The 20,650-nt window shown below is 42.8% G+C and overlaps 1 protein-coding gene across 1 annotated transcript in view; it reads right to left on the bottom strand.

The window, feature by feature from the left end:
• The window catches only part of LOC118390146 (E3 ubiquitin-protein ligase Siah2-like), a 52,983-nt gene extending 35,870 nt beyond the window's left edge, over nucleotides 1-17,113 (bottom strand). Inside the window, exon 1 of the mRNA XM_035780411.2 lies at nucleotides 14,834-17,113. Within this exon, the coding sequence (XP_035636304.1) occupies nucleotides 14,834-15,232 (399 nt within the window). The 5' untranslated portion in view covers nucleotides 15,233-17,113. The remainder of the gene's footprint in view (nucleotides 1-14,833) is intronic.
• Nucleotides 17,114-20,650: the final 3,537 nt, after the last annotated feature.

Below are 20,650 nucleotides of genomic sequence, written 5' to 3'. Positions count from 1 at the left end.
CTAGCTCCGGTCCGCTAACTGCTACCTTGTCTAGCCCGGGCCTACGAACTGTTAGCTTGTTAGCACAGGCCTGCTAACCGTCTGAATCGCTGCGTCCCAAACACTCACTAGACCCATATTTACTCTCTATCTCTTTTTTATTTTTTATTTGTTTATACCTTCCGGAAACCTGCCTCACCCAATGTGATAGGGAATCGCTATTAATTTTTTAGAACACACTCAAGAACCTCCAGACGCTAACCAGCTAACTAGCTACAAGCTATTTAGTCATTGTTAGTTTTTTTTTAACCTGGATAACACTCGCCAGTCCAGCTTCCCTGCCCATCCACCGCTGCCCCGTGGACACTGATCTCTTGGCTACAGAGCTGATGCACGCTGGACTGTCCATTAATCACGGTACTCCATTCTGCTTGTTTGTTTTATCTGTCTGCCCCGTTGCCTAGTCAACGCCATTTTACCTGCTGTCGTTGTGCTAGCTGATTAGCTGTTGTTGTCTCACCTACTGTTTTAGCTAGCTTTCCCAGTTCAACACCTGTGATTACTGTATGCCTCGCTGTATCTCTCTCAAATGTCAATATGCCTTGTATACTGTTGTTCAGGTTAGTTATCATTGTTTTAGTTCACAATGGAGCCCCTAGTTCCACTCTTCATACCCCTGTTACCTCCTTTGTCCCACCTCCCACACATGCGGTGACCTCACCCATTACAACCAGCATGTCCAGAGATACAACCTCTCTCATCATCACCCAGTGCCTGGGCTTACCTCCGCTGTACCCGCACCCCACCATACCCCTGTCTGCGCATTATGCCCTGAATATATTCTACCATGCCCAGAAACCTGCTCCTCTTATTCTCTGTCCCCAACGCTCTAGGCGACCAGTTTTGATAGCCTTTAGCCGCACCCTCATACTACTCCTTCTCTGTTCCGCGGGTGATGTGGAGGTAAACCCAGGCCCTGCATGTCCCCAGGCACCCTCATTTGTTGACTTCTGTGATCGAAAAAGCCTTGGTTTCATGCATGTCAACATCAGAAGCCTCCTCCCTAAGTTTGTTTTACTCACTGCTTTAGCACACTCTGCAACCCTGATGTCCTTGCCGTGTCTGAATCCTGGCTCAGGAAGGCCACCAAAAATTCAGAGATTTCCATACCCAACTATAACATCTTCCGTCAAGATAGAACTGCCAAAGGGGAGGAGTTGCAGGCTACTGCAGAGATAGCCTGCAAAGTAATGTCATACTTTCCAGGTCCATACCCAAACAGTTCGAACTACTAATTTTGAAAATGACTCTCTCCAGAAATAAGTCTCTCACTGTTGCCGCCTGCTACCGACCCCCCTCAGCTCCCAGCTGTGCCCTGGACACCATTTGTGAATTGATCGCCCCCCCATCGAGCTTCAGAGTTTGTTCTGTTAGGTGACCTAAACTGGGATATGCTTAACACCCCCGCAGTCCTACAATCTAAGCTAGATGCCCTCAATCTCACACAAATCATCAAGGAACCCACCAGGTACAACCCTAACTCTGTAAACAAGGGCACCCTCATAGACGTCATCCTGACCAACTGGCCCTCCAAATACACCTCCGCTGTCTTCAACCAGGATCTCAGCGATCACTGCCTCATTGCCTGTATCCGCCACGGAGCCGCAGTCAAACGACCACCCCTCATCACTGTCAAACGCTCCCTAAAACACTTCTGTGAGCAGGCCTTTCTAATCGACCTGGCCCGGGTATCCTGGAAGGACATTGACCTCATCCCGTCAGTTGAGGATGCCTGGTCATTCTTTAAAAGTAACATCCTCACCATTTTAGATAAATAAGCATGCTCCGTTCAAAAAATGCAGAACTAAGAACAGATACAGCCCTTGGTTCACTCCAGACCTGACTGCCCTCGACCAGCACAAAAACATCCTGTGGCGGACTGCAATAGCATCGAATAGTCCCTGTGATATGCAACTGTTCAGGGAAGTCAGGAACCAATACACGCAGTCAGTCAGGAAAGCTAAGGCCAGCTTCTTCAGGCAGAAGTTTGCATCCTGTAGCTCCAACTCCAAAAAGTTCTGGGACACTGTGAAGTCCATGGAGAACAAGAGCACCTCCTCCCAGCTGCCCACTGCACTGAGGCTAGGTAACACGGTCACCACCGATAAATCCATGATTATCGAAAACTTCAATAAGCATTTCTCAACGGCTGGCCATGCCTTCCGCCTGGCTACTCCAACCTCGGCCAACAGCTCCGCCCCCCCGCAGCTCCTCGCCCAAGCCTCTCCAGGTTCTCCTTTACCCAAATCCAGATAGCAGATGTTCTGAAAGAGCTGCAAAACCTGGACCCGTACAAATCAGCTGGGCTTGACAATCTGGACCCTCTATTTCTGAAACTATCCGCCGCCATTGTCGCAACCCCTATTACCAGCCTGTTCAACATCTCTGTCATATCGTCTGAGATCCCCAAGGATTGGAAAGCTGCCGCAGTCATCCCCCTCTTCAAAGGGGGAGACACCCTGGACCCAAACTGTTACAGACCTATATCCATCCTGCCCTGCCTATCTAAGGTCTTCGAAAGCCAAGTCAACAAACAGGTCACTGACCATCTCGAATCCCACTGTACCTTCTCCGCTGTGCAATCTGGTTTTCGAGCCGGTCACGGGTGCACCTCAGCCACACTCAAGGTACTAAACGATATCATGACCGCCATCGATAAAAGACAGTACTGTGCAGCCGTCTTCATCGACCTTGCCAAGGCTTTCGACTCTGTCAATCACCATATTCTTATCGGAAGACTCAGTAGCCTCGGTTCGGATGACTGCCTTGCCTGGTTCACCAATTACTTTGCAGACAGAGTTCAGTGTGTCAAATCGGAGGGCATGCTGTCCGGTCCTCTGGCAGTCTCTGTGGGGGTGCCACAGGGTTCAATTCTCGGGCCAACTCTTTTCTCTGTATATATCAATGATGTTGCTCTTGCTGCGGGCGATTCCCTGATCCACCTCTACGCAGACGACACCATTCTATATACTTTCGGCCCGTCATTGGACACTGTGCTATCTAACCTCCAAACGAGCTTCAATGCCATACAACACTCCCTCCGTGGCCTCCAACTGCTCTTAAACGCTAGTAAAACCAAATGCATGCTTTTCAACCGATCGCTGCCTGCACCCGCATGCCCGACTAGCATCACCACCCTGGATGGTTCCGACCTTGAATATGTGGACATCTATAAGTACCTAGGTGTCTGGCTAGACTGCAAACTCTCCTTCCAGACTCATATCAAACATCTCCAATCGAAAATCAAATCAAGAGTCGGCTTTCTATTCCGCAACAAAGCCTCCTTCACTCACTCCGCCAAGCTTACCCTAGTAAAACTGACTATCCTACCGATCCTCGACTTCGGCGATGTCATCTACAAAATTGCTTCCAACACTCTACTCAGCAAACTGGATGCAGTTTATCACAGTGCCATCCGTTTTGTCACTAAAGCACCTTATACCACCCACCACTGCGACGTGTATGCTCTAGTCGGCTGGCCCTCGCTACATATTCGTCGCCAGACCCACTGGCTCCAGGTCATCTACAAGTCCATGCTAGGTAAAGCTCCGCCTTATCTCAGTTCACTGGTCACGATGGCAACACCCATCCGTAGCACGCGCTCCAGCAGGTGTATCTCACTGATCATCCCTAAAGCCAACACCTCATTTGGCCGCCTTTCGTTCCAGTACTCTGCTGCCTGTGACTGGAACGAACTGCAAAAATCGCTGAAGCTGGAGACTTTTATCTCCCTCACCAATTTCAAACATCAGCTATCTGAGCAGCTAACCGATCGCTGCAGCTGTACATAGTCTATTGGTAAATAGCCCACCCATTTTCACCTACATCATCCCCATACTGTTTTTATTTATTTATACCTGTACATGACCATCTGATCATTTATCACTCCAGTGTTAATCTACAAAATTGTAATTATTCGCCTACCTCCTCATGCCTTTTGCACACATTGTATATAGACTCCCCCCTTTTTTTATACTGTGTTATTGACTTGTTAATTGTTTACTCCATGTGTAACTCTGTGTTGTCTGCTCACACAGCTATGATTTCTCTTGGCCAGGTCGCAGTTGCAAATGAGAACTTGTTCTCAACTAGCCTACCTGGTTAAATAAAGGTGAAATAAATAAAATAGCCTTTTGTTAACAACACTGTCATCTCAGATTTTCAAAATATGCTTTTCAACCATAGCTATACAAGCATTTGTGTAAGAGTATTGATAGCTAGCATAGCATTAAGCCTTCAGCATTCAGCATTCAGCAGGCAACATTTTCACAAAAACAAGAAAAGCATTCAAATAAAATAATTTACCTTTGAAGAACTTCAGATGTTTTCAATGAGGAGACTCTCAGTTAGATAGCAAATTTTCATTTTTTCCAAAAATATTATTTGTGTAGGAGAAATCCCTCCGTTTTGTTCATCACGTTTGGCTAAGAAAAAAATCTGAAAATGCAGTCTCTACAACGCCGAACTTTTTACCAAATTAACTCCATAATATTGACAGAAACATGGCAAACGTTGTTTAGAATCAATCCTCAAGGTGTTTTTCACATATCTATTCGATGATAAATCATTCGTGGCAGCTGTGTTTCTCCTCGAAGCAAACGAAAAATACACGCAGCTGGAGATTACGCAATAATTGCAACGGAGGACACCAAGCGGCCACCTGGTAGATGTAGTCTCTTAAGGTCAATCTTCCAATGATTTGCCTACAAATACGTCACAATGCTGTCGACACCTTGGGGAAACGACAGAAAGTCTAAGCTCATTCGTGACCCATACACAGCCATATAAGGAGACATTGGAACACAGCGCATTCAAAATCTGGGGCACTTCCTGTATGAAATTTCATCTTGGTTTCACCTGTAGCATTAGTTCTGTGGCACTCACAGACAATATCTTTGCAGTTTTGGAAACGTCAGAGTGTTTTCTTTCCAAAGCTGTCAATTATATGCATTGTCGAGCATCTTTTCGTGACAAAATATCTTGTTTAAAACGGGTATGTTTTTTTATCCATAAATTAAAAGAGCGCCCCCTATATCCAAGAAGTTAACCCTGTTGCCCAAAGCTTACGTGATAAGCAGCCAGTTAGCTTCATCTGGCTGGTGAGGCTCGACCGAACCGGGTTATGTGTTGTGAAACTAGCCACAATAAGGATTAGACACAAAAGTGGAATTTGCGGCTTGCCTTCAAAATAAAAGTATGTCATTGACAGTAATGGAAATGAATACAAATAGTAGAATTATGCCATACCTTTATTTTGAAGGCTAGCCGCAAAGTCCACTAATCCTTAATGTGGCTAACTTCACATAGATGGGTCCAACCACCATTAATCAAAAAAGAAAAAGAACTGTGTTATAAATTAGGGTTATTTTAGATGATGACACCTAGCTAACTATAGCTACTGAAATAGATGTCGTTTTGCTTTGTTTTTGGGGAAGAACATACCTAGATCATGGATGAAAACTAACTATTTTTTTATGACCAGTACTGTAGGTGCGCTAGACAACTTTACCAGTATCATAGCATATGTATCGATGAATCGTTGTGACATATGAAATACGAGTTATAGTGTTATCAATGTGTAAAAACTACGTAAAAATGTATGAACAGTTAAATTATGTGATGTGCAATCATATTCAGATCCTGATTTGTCAACAAGCTTATTTGACGTGTATATTTTTTGACACATTCCATAGAAATCCCGGTTGAGAACGAAACAATGGAAGAAATGAAAAACAAAACACAGCAAGTAAGTGAAGGAAATAGGTTTTGATTATGTTTTACTGGTAATGGGGACATACGTAAATGCCAACAAAATCATTTTTGCATCAGTGTGGTGTGTGTAACCTTTGTTTAACTACGCAAGTCCATTAAAAACACATTTTTCTTTACAATGACGGCCTACCCGGCTGACGCTGGGCCAACTGTGTGCCGCCCTATGGGACTCCCAATCACGGCTGGATGTGATACAGCCTGGATTCTAACCAGGGACTGTAGTGACCACTCTTGCACCGAGATGCAGTGCCTTAGACCGCTGCGTCCATGTGTGTGCGTGTTAAATAGTTAACTGTAATGCTTAAAACCGCCGCTAAAAAAGAATAGTATCGGTTATCAGTACCGTTTTTTGGGGGGCAAGGAAAATATTGTATATATCGGATATCGGTATTGGCCAAAAAAGTCATATCAGTGCATCACTAGTCGGTTATCTTCAGGTCAGGAAGTTAGAGCTCTAGAAAGAGGCTTGAGTTGACAAGTTGGAATTCCAAGTTAGATGACCGTCCAAAACGATTTTTCCCAAACGAAGTTAGTTTTTTCCCCAGTTCCTAGTGGTCTTTCCTAGTTCCCAGTCGGAAGTCTGAGATTTCCGAGTTCCCATTTGTTTTGAAGAGGCATAAAACAGCAACGGAAGGCAGGCTTCATCAGCGTCACAACACTTTGCAATGAGCTGAAAACATATACTTAATTGAATGTTTTAATACATATTATGAGGCATGTCCTTACCTTGCTTCAAAGTAGCCTATTAGTTCCCCTGTCCTCTAATGCGGGGTTCAGATTACTAATTAATTCATTATTATTAATTATGAGATTGGGGATTGGAGGCTTTGCACAAGGTGAGTGAGTGTGTGTCTGGGAGGACATGTGTGTTAGAGGGTTTGTGTGTAGGCCTACCTGTTGTGTGCGAGTGAGCGAGAATGAAACATTATTATGGTGCAAATGCCACTCCTAGTATGTATAGGCTAATTAGGTTAGTCTAATCCCATTACACAGTGTGGCCGCTGCAGAACAAACGCGGAGACTGTTACAACACTAACACCAGGAGAAAGGGAAGGGCTTGGCTTGAAAAAGTCCTAAAGACATTAAAAGTAGTTACATAAAACAGAGCTCACTGGATAGAGGATGATGTCCAAAAAGCCTATCAGAGATGTAGCCTAAATATGGAGCTGCTCCTGAGGAAATGGACCTGCATAAAAACACCATATAACACAGTGGAGCAGTGGGCTGCAGCTTTAGGGAAGGTAAACACAGCCATTCTGAGGAACCATTACTGGTAGAACAAGAGCTGTAATGTCTAGGTTTGGATCCTGTGCTGTTGTCTGTCATAGGGATACCTGTCCCCAGTGGAGGTTAGAGAGGGTTAAGGTTTCGACTAGGGCTGGCACAAATAGTGTATAACTGACGGTTATGGATGAAGACTGTTATGAAAATAAAATAACCGTCATAATAACAAATAGAAATAGAATGAACAGAACAGGCTTGGAACCTCTGACCCTGGCAATTTGACTGGTAAAATCATGGGTACAATCACAATGGCTGTCTGGTATTGCGAAGCAATCAACTCAAATCTAATTTTATTTGTCACATGCGCCGTGAAATGCTTATTTACAAGCCCTTAACAACGCTGTTTTAAGAAAAAAGGGATAAGAAAAACAAATAATTAAAGAGCAGCAATAAATAACAATAGAGGGGCTATATACAGGGAGTAAAGGTACAGAGTCCACGTGCGGGCGCATCTGTGTCGAGGTAATTGAAGTAATATGTACATGTAGGTAGGGGCTTCCTCTGACACCGCCTGGTGTAGAGGTCCTGGATGGCAGGAAGCTTGACCCCGGTGATGTACTGGGCCGTACACACTACCCTCTGTAGTGCCTTGCAGTCAGAGGCCGAGTAGTTGCCGTATCAGGCAGTGATGCAACCCGTCAGGATGCTTTCGATGGTGCAGCTGTAGAACCTTTTGAGGATCTGAGGACCCATGACAAATATTTTCAGTCTCCTGAGGGGAATAGGGTAGCTTCAGCGTGTAAATCAGCTAGAAAGATGTGTCGGCATTGAGTAATTGTCTCTCCACCCCAGTTAGGGGGAGTGATGAGCTCTACAGCAGAGTCTCACAACTCAATCGCTGGTTGAAAACTGTTTTCTGCCCCTCCCAAAAGATAGGATTTGTAGATAATTTGCCCTCTTTCTGGGACTCACCCACAAACAGGACCAAGCCTCGCCTGCTGAGGAGTGACGGACTCCATCCTAGCAGGAGGGGTGCTCTCATCTTATCTACCAACATAGACATGGCTCTAACTCCTCTAGCTCCACAATGAAATAGGGTGCAGGCCAGGCAGCAGGCTGTTAGCCAGCCAGCCTGCCAGCTTAGTGGAGTCTGCCACTAGCACAGTCAGTGTAGTCAGCTCAGCTATCCCCATTGAGACCGTGACTGTGCCTCAACCTAGGTTGGGCAAAACTAAACATGGTGGTGTTCGCCTTAGCAATCTCACTAGGATAAAGACCTCCTCCATTCCTGCCATTATTGAAAGAGATCGTGATACCTCACATCTCAAAATAGGGCTACTTAATGTTAGATCCCTTACTTCAAAGGCAGTTATAGTGAATTTACTAATCACTGATCATAATCTTGATGTGATTGGCCTGACTGAAACATGGCTTAAGCCTGATGAATTTACTGTGTTAAATGAGGCCTCAACTCCTGGTTACACTAGTGACCATATCCCCCGTGCATCCCGCAAAGGCGGAGGTGTTGCTAACATTTGCGATAGCAAATTTCAATTTACAATAAAAAATTACGTTTTTGTCTTTTGAGCTTCTAGTCATGAAATCTATGCAGCCTACTCAATCACTTTTTATAGCTACTGTTTACAGGCCTCCCGGGCCATATACAGCATTCCTCATTGAGTTCCCTGAATTCCTATCGGACCTTGTAGTCATATCAGATACTATTCTACTTTTTGGTGACTTTAATATTCACATGGAAAAGTCCACAGACCCACTCCAAAAGGCTTTCGGAGTCATCATCAACTCAGTGGGTGTTGTCCAACATGTCTCTGGACCTACTCACTGTCACAGTCATACTATGGACCTAGTTTTGTCCCATGGAATAAATGTGATGGATCTTAATGTTTTTCCTCACAGTCCTGGACTATCGGACCACAATTTTTATTTATTTATATACCATCATATTTGCAATTGCAACAAATAATTTGCTCAGACCCCAACCAAGGAGCATTCAAAGTCGTGCTATAAATTCCCAGACAACACAAAAAAATCTGTGATGCCCTTCCAGACTCCTTCTGCCTACCCAAGGACAAAAATCAGTTAACCACCTAACTGAGGAACTCAATTTAACCTTGCGCAATACCCTAGATGCAGTTGCACCCCTAAAAACATTTATGATAAGAAACTAGCTCCCTGGTATACAGAAAATACCCGAGCTCTGAAGCAAGCTTCCAGAAAATTGGAGCTGAAATGGCGCCACACCAAACTGGAAGTCTTCCGACTTGCTTGGAAAGACAGTACCGTGCAGTACCGAAGAGCCCTTACTGCTGCTCGATCATCCTATTTTTCCAACTTAATTGAGGAAAAAAGAACAATCCAAAATGTATTTTTGATACTGTCGCAAAGCTAACTAAAAACCAGCATTCCCCAAGTGAGGATGGCTTTCGTTTCAGCAGTAATAAATGCATGAACTTCTTTGAGGAAAAGCTCATGATTATTAGAAAGCAAATTACAGACTCCTCTTTAAATCTGCGTATTCCTTTGAAGCTCAGTTGTCCTGAGTCTGCACAACTCTGCCAGGACCTAGGATCAAGAGAGACACTCAAGTGTTTTAGTACTATATAACTTGACACAATGATGAAAATAATCATGGCCTCTAAACCTTCAAGCTGCATACTGGGCCCTACTCCAACTAAACTACTGAAAGAGCTGCTTCCTGTGCTTGGCCCTCCTATGTTGAACATAATAAACAGCTCTCTATCCACCGGATAGGTACCAAACTCACTAAAAGTGGCAGTTATAAACCATCTCTTGAAAAAGCCAAACCTTGATCCAGAAAATATAAAAAACTATCGGCCTATATCAAATCTTCCATTCCTCTCAAAACTTTTAGAAAATGCTGTTGCACAGCAACTCACTGCCTTCCTGAAGACAAACAATGTACACAAAATGCTTCAGTCTGGTTTTAGACCCCATCATCGCACCAAGACTGTACTTGTGAAGGTGGTAAATGACCTTTTAATGGCATCAGACCGAGGCTCTGCATCTGTCCTCGTGCTCCTAGACCTTAGTGCTGCTTTAGATACCATCGATCACCACATTATTTTGGGGAGATCGGAAACCCAAATTGGTCTACACGGACAAGTTCTGGCCTGGTTTAGATCTTATCTGTCGGAAAGATATCAGTTTGTCTCTGTGAATGGTTTGTCCTCTTGACAAATCAACTGTAAATGTCGGTGTTCCTCAAGGTTCCGTTTTAGGACCACTATTGTTTTCACTATATAATTTCACCTCTTGGGGATGTCATGTTAACTTTCACTGCTATGCGGTTGACACACAGCTGTACATTTCAATGAAACATGGTGAAGCCCCAAAATTGCCCTCGCTAGAAGCCTGTGTTTCAGACATAAGGAAGTGGATGGCTGCAAACGTTCTACTTTTAAACTCGGACAAAACAGAGATGCTTGTTCTAGGTCCCAAGAAACAAAGAGATATTCTGTTGAATCTGACAATTAATCTTAATGGTTGTACAGTTGACTCAAATAAAACTGTGAAGGACCTCGGCGTTACACTGGACCATGATCTCTCTTTTGACGAACATATCAAGACTGTTTCAAGGACAGCTTTTTTCCATCTACGTAAACATTGCAAAAATCAGAAACTTTCTGTCCAAAAATGATGCAGAAAAATGAATCCATGCTTTTGTCACTTCTAGGTTAGACTCCAGCAATGCTCTACTTTCCAGCTACCCGGACAAAGGACTAAATAAACTTCAGTTAGTGCTAAATACGGCTGCTAGGATCCTGACTAGAACCAAAACAAATGATCATATTACTCCAGTGCTTGCCTCCCTACACTGGCTTCCTGTCAAGGCAAGGGCTGATTTCAAGGTTTTACTGCTAACCTACAAAGCATTACATGGGCTTGCTCCTACCCATCTCTCTGATTTGGTCCTGCCGTACATACCTACACGTACGCTACGGTCACAAGACGCAGACCTCCTAATTGTCCCTAGAATTTCTAAGCAAACAGCTGGAGGCAGGGTTTTCTCAAATAGAGCTCAATTTTTATGAAATGGTCTACCCATGTGAGAGACGCAAACTCGGTCTCAACCTTTAAGTCTTTACTGAAGACTCACCTCTTCAGTGGGTCATATGATTGAGTGTAGTCTGGCCCAGGAGTGTGAAGGTGAACGGAAAGGCTCTGGAGCAACAAACCGCCCTTGCTGTCACTGCCTGGCCGGTTCCCCTTTTTCCACTGGGATTCTCTGCCTCTAACCCTATTACAGGGGCTGAGTCACTGGCTTACTGGTGCTCTTTCTTTCATGCCGTCACTAGGAGGGGTGCGTCACTTGAGTGGGTTGAGTCACTGATGTGATCTTCCTGTCTGTGTTGGCGCCCCCCTTGGGTTGTGCCGTGGCGGAGATCTTTGTGGGCTATAGTTGACCTTGTCTCAGGATGGTAAGTTGGTGGTTGAAGATATCCCTCTAGTGGGGGGGGGCTGTGCTTTGGCAAAGTGGGTGGGGTTATATCCTTCCTGTTTGGCCCTGTCCGGGGGTATCATTGGATGCGGCCACAGTGTCTCCTGACCCCTCCTGTCTCAGCCTCCAGTATTTATGCTGCAGTAGTTTTTGTATCGGGGGTCTAGGGTCAGTTTGTTATATCTGGAGTACTTCTCCTTTCTTATCCGGTGTCCTGTGTGAAATTAAGTATGCTCTCTCTAATTCTCTCGGATGAGGACCTGAGCCCTAGGACCGTGCCTTAGGACTACCTGGCATGATGACTCCTTGCTGTCCCCAGTCCACCTGGCCATGCTGCTGCTCCAATTTTAACTGTTCTGCCTGCGGCTATGGAATCCTGACCTGTTCACCGGACGTGCTACCTGTCCCAGACCTATTATTTGACCATGCTGGTCAATTATGAACATTTGAACATCTTGGCCACGTTCTGTTATAATCTCCACCCGGCACAGCCAGAAGAGGACTGGCCACCCCTCATAGCCTGGTTCCTCTCTAGGTTTCTTCCTAGGTTTTGGCCTTTCTAGGGAGTTTTTCCTAGACACCGTGCTTCTACACCTGCATTGCTTGATGTTTGGGGTTTTAGGCCGGGTTTCTGTACAGCACTTTGAGATATCAGCTGATGTACGAAGGGCTATATAAATCAATTGGATTTGATTTGTTGTGCCTGTCTTGGTGTGTTTGGACCATGTTAGTTCGTTGGTGATGTGGACACCAAGGAACTTGAAACTCTCAACCTGCTCCACTCGGTCCTTCTTTTCCTTTAGTACACAATCATCTCCTTTGTCTTGATCAAGTTTAGGGAGAGGTTGTTTTCCTTGCACCACATGGTCAGGTCTCTGACCTCCTCCCTATAGGCTGTCTCATCGCTGTCAATGATCAGGCCTAGCACTGTTGTGTCATCGGCAAACTTGATGGTGTTGGAGTGTCGTGCCTGGCTGTGCAGTATTGAGTGAACAGGGAGTACAAGAGGGGACTGAGTACACACCCCTGAGGGGCCCCCGTGTTGAGGATCAGCATGGCCAATGTGTTACCTACCCTTACCACCTGGGGGCAGACCGTCAGGAAGTCCAGGATCCAGTTGCAGAGGGAGGTGCTTCGTCTCAGGGTCCTTAGCTCATCTGGTAGGCTTGTGTCACTGGTCAGCTCTCGGCTGTGCTTCCCTTTGTAGTCTGTAATAGTTTGCAAGCCCTGCCACATCCGACAAGCGTCAGAGCCAGTGTAGTTGGATTCAATCTTAGTCCTGTATTGCCGCTTTGCCTGTTTTATGGTTCGTTGGAGGGCATAGCGGGATTTCTTATAAGCTTCCGGGTTAGAGTCCCGCTCCTTGAAAGTGGCAGCTCTACCCTTTAGCTCAGTGTGAATGTTGCCTGTAATCCATGGCTTCTGGTTGGTGGTGTACTCCTCAATGCCATCGGAAGAATCTCTGAACATTTTCCAGTCTGTGCTTGCAAAACAGTCCTGTAGTTTAGCATCTGCTTCATTTGATCACTTTTTTATAGACCGAGTCACTGGTGCTTCCTGCTTTAATAATTTCCATGGTAATGTACAATGTTCATTCAAAAGATGTTGATGTGGCTCAAGCAATGGAATATATTCTTTGGTTGATTAAACTAAACTGACATTACAATCACAGCACATATTTTAGCACATATTTTACTTTCTGCTTTGCTCCTATGGGTACACTCACAATGGCCGCCAGTCCACCCATTATGCAAATATTTACATGGATGGGGATGCTCGTTTTATTCATTCCATTTCTATGGCAGCACATGCAGTCATTTTTTTTTTCTATTCGAATAGTATTGGCTGTATTGGCTTTCCAATTATCGTCGTCCAAAACTCCATGACTGTCACAGCCTTAGTTTCTATGTTGGTACTACTGAGAAATTAAGATTGTTTCACTGATTACTGATAGGCAAGGATCCACACAGCCCTCAAACGTTAGTCTCTGCAGGCCTGGGTGCTGCGCCAGAAGCCTTAGCACCCCACTGAAAACACCTGAGGACAAATAACTGCCTGTATATCCATCCACCACATTACTGCCCCAGCCCTTCGTCTATTTATAACCCCTTCTCACTCTTCTTCTCTCTCTGGCACAGCCTTTAGCCTCTCCCAGAGAAAGAGGATGAAGCAGGGATCATCTTTGACAGGATTGTAGCACCACAGAGCGTAGATACAACTTGAATGCCTCCGTAATGCAATCAGAGCACCATTACAGAGCAGGAGCGACTACTTGCCTGATTGACAGAGAGAGGAGATACAAGAGCTGCTGTGTGTTTCACACTACTATAAAGAAGAGAGCTTGACTGAATAGGTTCAAGCAAGCTTGAATGAGGGTAGTGAGAGCCAATGTAATTGTACACATGAAACCTGCTCTGTTTAGAATGTGGGAATCCAAAAGGGTGCATCAATGTGTATGTAGGCATCTGATCTGTGTGTGTATTGTGAGGCTGTCGTCACCATGTAAAGTGTGCAATCGTCAGGGTGTGTTTGTTTGTATGGGTTTATGTTGCTGTTTTTCACACAGATAAGTTTACCTCAATCACTCCACTCAGTGACCTCTGACCCTCAGGACCCTGGGATATTGAGCAATAAGTGTGATGACATCTGCACCATTGAACGTCCTGATTTGATCATACAAGACCGTGTGAATGATTAAGATGATTTACAGAATGCGCTGTGGGTGATTCACTCAAAGTCAATGACAACATATTTGGCCCTTATGACAACACAACATACTTTATCTGACCATAACGTTAGTTCAGACAAAGGTTTCTTGCACTTTGCCAGGCATTATTGAATGTTGTGGTCGGTTCAATTCTGATCTTCTCTGATAATTACATGACAAGTGACTAACCGTGATGACAACACAATATTGATCATAACTAGCTGCTTCACTGTTGCAGTTAAGAATATGCACCTGTAGTGACCCATGTGTGGCAACAACTACTAAACCTTCTCTGCTTAGTTCGAAAACACTTTGTCGGTTTCGGATTAATGTATAGCGAAGTACACAGGTACAATATACCAGAAGAGATCTGATGGGACAGACACGACAGCCTAGCGATTTACAAACATGCATCATCATCATCATCATCATCCCAACAGCAACATGTTTTGATCTCAGGACGAGAGCGCACGAGGTGCTCGTATACCTACTTGTCAAAGTGTGCGCGAGCTAAGTAGCTAGGCTCCCTACTACATGGCAATAAGTACAACACGCTAGCGAGTCATGTAAACTGCATATTTCGGCTTCAACGCATGTCCGTCTTTATTTACCTTACAAGGAAACGGTAGAGTAGAAGCAACTTTTTCCATAGCCAAGTTCCTGATACTCGGGGTGAGAGGGCCGCGACAAGTCGGACAACAACTCAGCTTTTGACGACATTGGTTGCAAACAAGATGTCCGGCCTGGCATTGCAGAATCGGTGGCAGAACGTAGTCAAAACAAACCGGGCACTCGAACAAGGCTGTAAGTTCAGCAGATTGTCCATGTAGCGATGCTGAGGGCAAGGCAACAGCAGCGACAGGTAGAGCCGAGCCAGACCCGGCCACAGCTCCTACTCCGGCGGCTGCAGCTGAGGCAGCAGCTCCCCCCGAACCGCCGTGCTTTCCTCCGCCTGCTTTCCCGGAACCGAGTCCTCCGCCCCCACCGCCCGCAGAGGACGGGCGGCTCATATCGATTAGTTCAGTTCTTTAGGATAAACCCAGCGCGGAGTCTGAAGCCCAGATTCCTGTTTACGCACTCCTCTGAGTGGCATTCAGACTACGCTCCAAGAAATCTCCAAGCCCCCGGGGACAGAACATGGTGTCTGAGTTTGACAGAAAGCAGAAAGCCCATTGGAGAGCATGGTTTGGACTGACAGCTTCTGCACCAATTAGAAAGTGAGCCTGGGTGGTTACGTAATGCGCACTGTGCACACAACAGACATGTTGACATGTAGTCACAGACAGAGCCTAAACCGTAATAAGCGAGAATTGTTTGCTGTTAAAGACGATGTGATACCCTCTATAATATAGACACATATAGAGTCTATATGCAATATTCCAGTCAAGGAAAAAGTAACATACCTTGGGATTACCATATCTAAGGATCAACAGGATAGATGCTCATTAAATGTTATACCTATTATTGAAAAAAAACCAAAAGAAGTTGAACCATTGGTTGCAGAAGGATTTATCCTTGGAGTATTGCTTTCTAAAGCTGAAGGTATCTCCAGACTTACTTATGCAGCCTTATGCATCCCTTTATCTTCACAACAAAATAGGTAAAGCAGTTGACCAGGTGCTTTTCAACTTCATCTGGAAAAATCATACACATTATATTAGGAAATCTGTCATTATGAACTCATATGAATATGGTGGCCTCAATTGTTTTTCCTACTTTGAATAACACTTTTAAGATAAGTTGGGCTAAACATTTTTTAAAGAATCCAACTTCAATTTGGAATTTCATCCCTCATTATACCTTCTCCTGTTTTGGTGGCCTCAATTTTATGTTACTTTGTAACTATAACATTGATAAGATTCCTGCAAAATTATATGCTTTTCATAGACAAGTATTCATAGAGTGGTCGTTAATATATAAACATAATTTCTCCCCGCATAGGTATTTTATTTGGAACAATAAGGACATTTTGTATAGAAACAAGTCTTTATTTTTTAAGAATGTGTTCAATAATCATATCTGCTGAAGGATTGTTAATACATTATTATCAAATCAAATGTATTTATATAGCCCTTCGTACATCAGCTGATATCTCAAAGTGCTGTACAGAAACCCAGCCTAAACCCCAAACAGCAAGCAATGCAGGTGTAGAAGCACAGTGGCTAGGGAAAACTCCCTAGAAAGGCCAAAACCTAGGAAGAAACCAAGAGAGGAACCAGGCTATGAGGGGTGGCCAGTGCTCTTCTGGCTGTGCCGGGTGGAGATTATAACAGAACATGGCCAAGATGTTCAAATGTTCATAAATGACCAGCATGGTCAAATAATAATAATCACAGGCAGAGCAATATCCCTGTAACACCTAGAGAGTTCGCCATAGTCTTTGATGCTATTCCATCTGGAACGCTCATGTTATTTAGAGGTGTAGCCAGACCTCACCTTCTTGACCTATCCTCGCTTAATCCAGTGGACTCTCCAATAGGGAAAATATGTTTCTCCTTGCTACCTCAGAACAGCAGATCTATACGTGCTTTATTTAAAAGGGATATTGTATCCATTCCTTATGTCACAAGTTACTGGAATACATTGGTCACTAATATCTGTTGGGAAAAAGTCTGGTTATTACCAAACAAATACTTGCTTGTTAACAAGGTCAAAGAGGTCTCTTTCAGAATGACCCATAAGTATTACCCTGGGAACCTGAAGAAACTCAAAAAAGACATTAACTTTGATTGTACTTTTTGTGTTGAGCATCCAGAAACAGTTTCACATTTATTTTGGCATTGTCTACTTCTAAAACAATTATGGAAAGATATTCACAGTTTTATAACTGTTAATATTCTTGATGACTTTTGTTTTCTTTATGGGAGAATGTGCTGCTCGGTTTCCTTAACTATAATAAAGACAAAGAAACACAATTTTACCTCATAAATCTAATTATGCTAATGGTAAAAAGTCATATTCATAAATGTAAATTCACTAATTAAAAAACACTCTTCCGTGTTTTCTATAAGGAATTTGAGCAGTACATTAAGACCATTCTACATTATTCTAATAAGAAAGCTGTTAAAACAATCAATATGTGTGTTTGTATAATCTGTCATTTGTTGTACCCCCTAGCATATGTTATCATTGTCTATTTATGTACTTTTTGTATGTATACAGACTTTTCTACATTGGTAATAAAATAATATATATATATATATTTTTTTTAAATAGTGACAAATAGAACATTTATTTTTATTTTTTATGAAACAGAAACATGCTAAACACAAAAAACAGAACAGCCAGAGGGATTCCACAAAGAAGTAAGAAAGAGAGAAAAATACAAATCCACATTATATCAATTCAAATACAGACATGTAGCAAAGACATTTTGTTTTGTGTAAGTTTGAATGATTTGAAATAGTTTTCCAAGTCTGATAAAAAATATAAATAAAATTGTATTTTTCTTCATAAATGTTGATTTGTGTATGAAAAATGTTCCTAATAAAATAAAGAGATTTATGACATACTCACGTTCAATTGTAGAATCAGTATAGTAAAATATGTCCAACTTAGATATTTCAATGGTTGTATGCATTTTGTTGCCAAGATTTAATTTTACATGATTTCAGAACACTTCACTATGTAAACAATGACAGAATAAGTGTTCAATAGATTCAGTTTCTAGTTCACAAAAACTGCATTCACTGGTAACATCAGGTATATATTTAGAAATCAAGCTATTACACGGATAGAATCTATGGATAATCTTAAATGAGATCTCCTTTACTTTATTGGTCACCATAAATTTGTGTGGTGTGAGCCAAGCACGGCGCCAGTTTACATCAAACGATGAAGCCCAACAAAATATCACAGAAGGAATAGACTTCCTGTAGAAAATAATAATAACTTCCTGTTTAATAATAAAAACCCACCGGAAACCAGAACAATCAATAAATGGACATAACGTGCACAAGCACTTACAATAAACAATACCGGACAAGGACATGGGGGGAACAGAGGGTTAAATACACAACATGTAATTGATGGGATTGAAACCAGGTGTGTGGGAAGACAAGACAAAACAAATGGAAAATGAAAGGTGGATCGGCAATGGCTAGAAGACCAGTGACGTCGACCACCGATGACCAAACTTCTAATGCTTAAGACAATCAAAGATAAAATTGTGACTTACGGTATCAAACGCTTTCTGAAAATCCCAAAATAAGATAACAGGGAAGTCATCCAATAGATCACAATACTCAGCCAAGTCTAACTCCAGCCTCAGATTATTAGATATATGGCGCCCTTTCATAAACCCTGATTGACATTCATCAATCAGATCATTCAAGCAAGACTTTAACCTTTTCGCAAAGATTGAGGCTATAATTTCATGGTCGTTATTTATGAGTGTGATTGGATGCCAATTATCAATATTTAAGAGATCCTTGTGTGGTTTAGATATAAGAGTAATAACCCCTTGCTTCAGAGAGGCAGGTAGTTCTCCCTTCTTGAAAGCCTCCTTAAAGTTTTCAAGTAAAAATGTTGTTATTTATTTCTTCAGAGAAGGTTTTGTCAAATTGAGAGGTTGATCCATCACAACCTGGAGATTGACAACAAGACCAATTGAATTCTTCCCTAACCAAGTTAACATTCTCTATAGAATCAAGGAGATCCTTAGAGTCACTCAAATTGTTATCTAAGGAGTAAAGATTCTCATAAAACTTAGTGGTAAAGTCTGATAACAACTCTCTATCCACAGTGGTTACCCCATTAATCTTACATTTCCGAAGTGTGTTCCCCTCTAGTCTTTTCCAAATGAAAAAAGTATCTACTGTTCTTTTCATATTTTTCAAGTCATTGCTGGATCTTATGAAGGCTCTTCTATCCTTTTCCTCATAAAATGTATCTAGTTGATTCTGTAAATCATTACATTTTGTTTTCTCATTAAGATCAAGATGCTCAATCTCTGTGATATCTGCAATTGTCTTAGAGCAGGGGTGTCAAAGTCAAATGGACGGAGGGCCAAATAAAAAATTTAGCTACAAGCCGAGGGCCGGACTGTTCGAATGTTCATTGAAAATTTTTTAAATGACGCATATAGTCTAGTGAACCTAATTGAACCTACTGAAAACCTAACAAATATATTCCAATATGATCAGATAAATAAAGCAATATTTTCTTATGGCTCTGTCAGTAATCTTTAATTTTCAACAGACACAAAAGACTAATTTCCTTTATATAAAAATCCCCATAACATGAACATTAAATGAAAGAAACCGGTATTCAAGGCACCATCAGTAGCCTATATTTTCTATTTTAGCAAAAGTGGGCTAAATTTACTTCAAAGAAAAAAACAATAATAGCAATTTTCTATCATCCACTCAACTGAAATATTTTTAAAATATAATTGGATTGAAATACAATAAAATAAAGTGCACAAATCTATTAATCAAAAACAACACTTTGTTTAAGGAGAAGTAACATGCAGTGAAAACAAATATTAAACTTTAACTTTTAAACTTGAACTGAGTAAAAACTCTAAATATGTGATTGCACAGTAATGTTCACTTGTTTGAGGTTGAGGGTGATACTTGGTGGTGTCCCATCTTTTCCACAAGTTCATCAATGTTCGGGGTAAGGCTCTGAGCTGAGGAAATCCTCAGAATTGAGTGGAGGTGTTCAGCAGTAAGTCGACTTCTGTGTGATGTTTTGTTCAAGTTCATCAAAGAAAACAGTTGTTCACACAGGTATGTGCTGCCAAACATAGACAACGTTTGAGCAGCCTGGATGCGCAGCTGGGGCATTGTGTCGGGGAGGAAACGGGCGAACTCCGCAGCACCCACTGCCGCATATTTTGCCCTCAGTGCATCATTGCATTGGAGGTCAATCAACTCCATTTGGAGGTTTGGTGGTGAGCTTTCCACGTCAACAGCAAATGGGTTACCGAGCAGTTCCAACCTGCTTTTTTGTGCTTCAAAGTCAGCAAATCGGCGTCGAAAGTCAGCGGCAAGCATACCTATTTTATCAGCCAACTGTGCGCTCGGGAACGCACTGGTAGAGAGCTTCTCTTTCATGGTCTGGCAGCTGGGAAAGTGGCTCAAATTTTCTTTCCGCATCTGCGTCTCCCACAGAGTCAGTTTGGTTTTAAATGCCTTCACTGTACTGTACATATCAGAGATGACACGATCCCGACCCTGCAGCTGCAAGTTCATTGCATTCAGATGACTCGTAATGTCACACAGAAAAGCCATTTCACACAGAAACATTTCGTCTCGGAGTTGTGTTGTGTCTTTCCCTTTGCTGTCCAAGAACAGACAAATCTCCTCACGAAGCTCGAAACATCTTTGAAGCACCTTTCCCTGGCTTAGCCATCGCACCTCTGTGTGATAAGGCAAATCACCATTCCGTTTCTAACTCCGTCAGAAATGCCTTGAACTGGCGGT

This window comes from Oncorhynchus keta, chromosome 11, assembly GCF_023373465.1.
Source record: "Oncorhynchus keta strain PuntledgeMale-10-30-2019 chromosome 11, Oket_V2, whole genome shotgun sequence".
In the NCBI taxonomy this organism is placed as follows: Eukaryota; Metazoa; Chordata; class Actinopteri; order Salmoniformes; family Salmonidae; genus Oncorhynchus; species Oncorhynchus keta.
The sequence above is the reverse complement of the archived record's forward strand: the minus strand, read 5'-3'. Positions and strand labels throughout refer to the sequence as shown.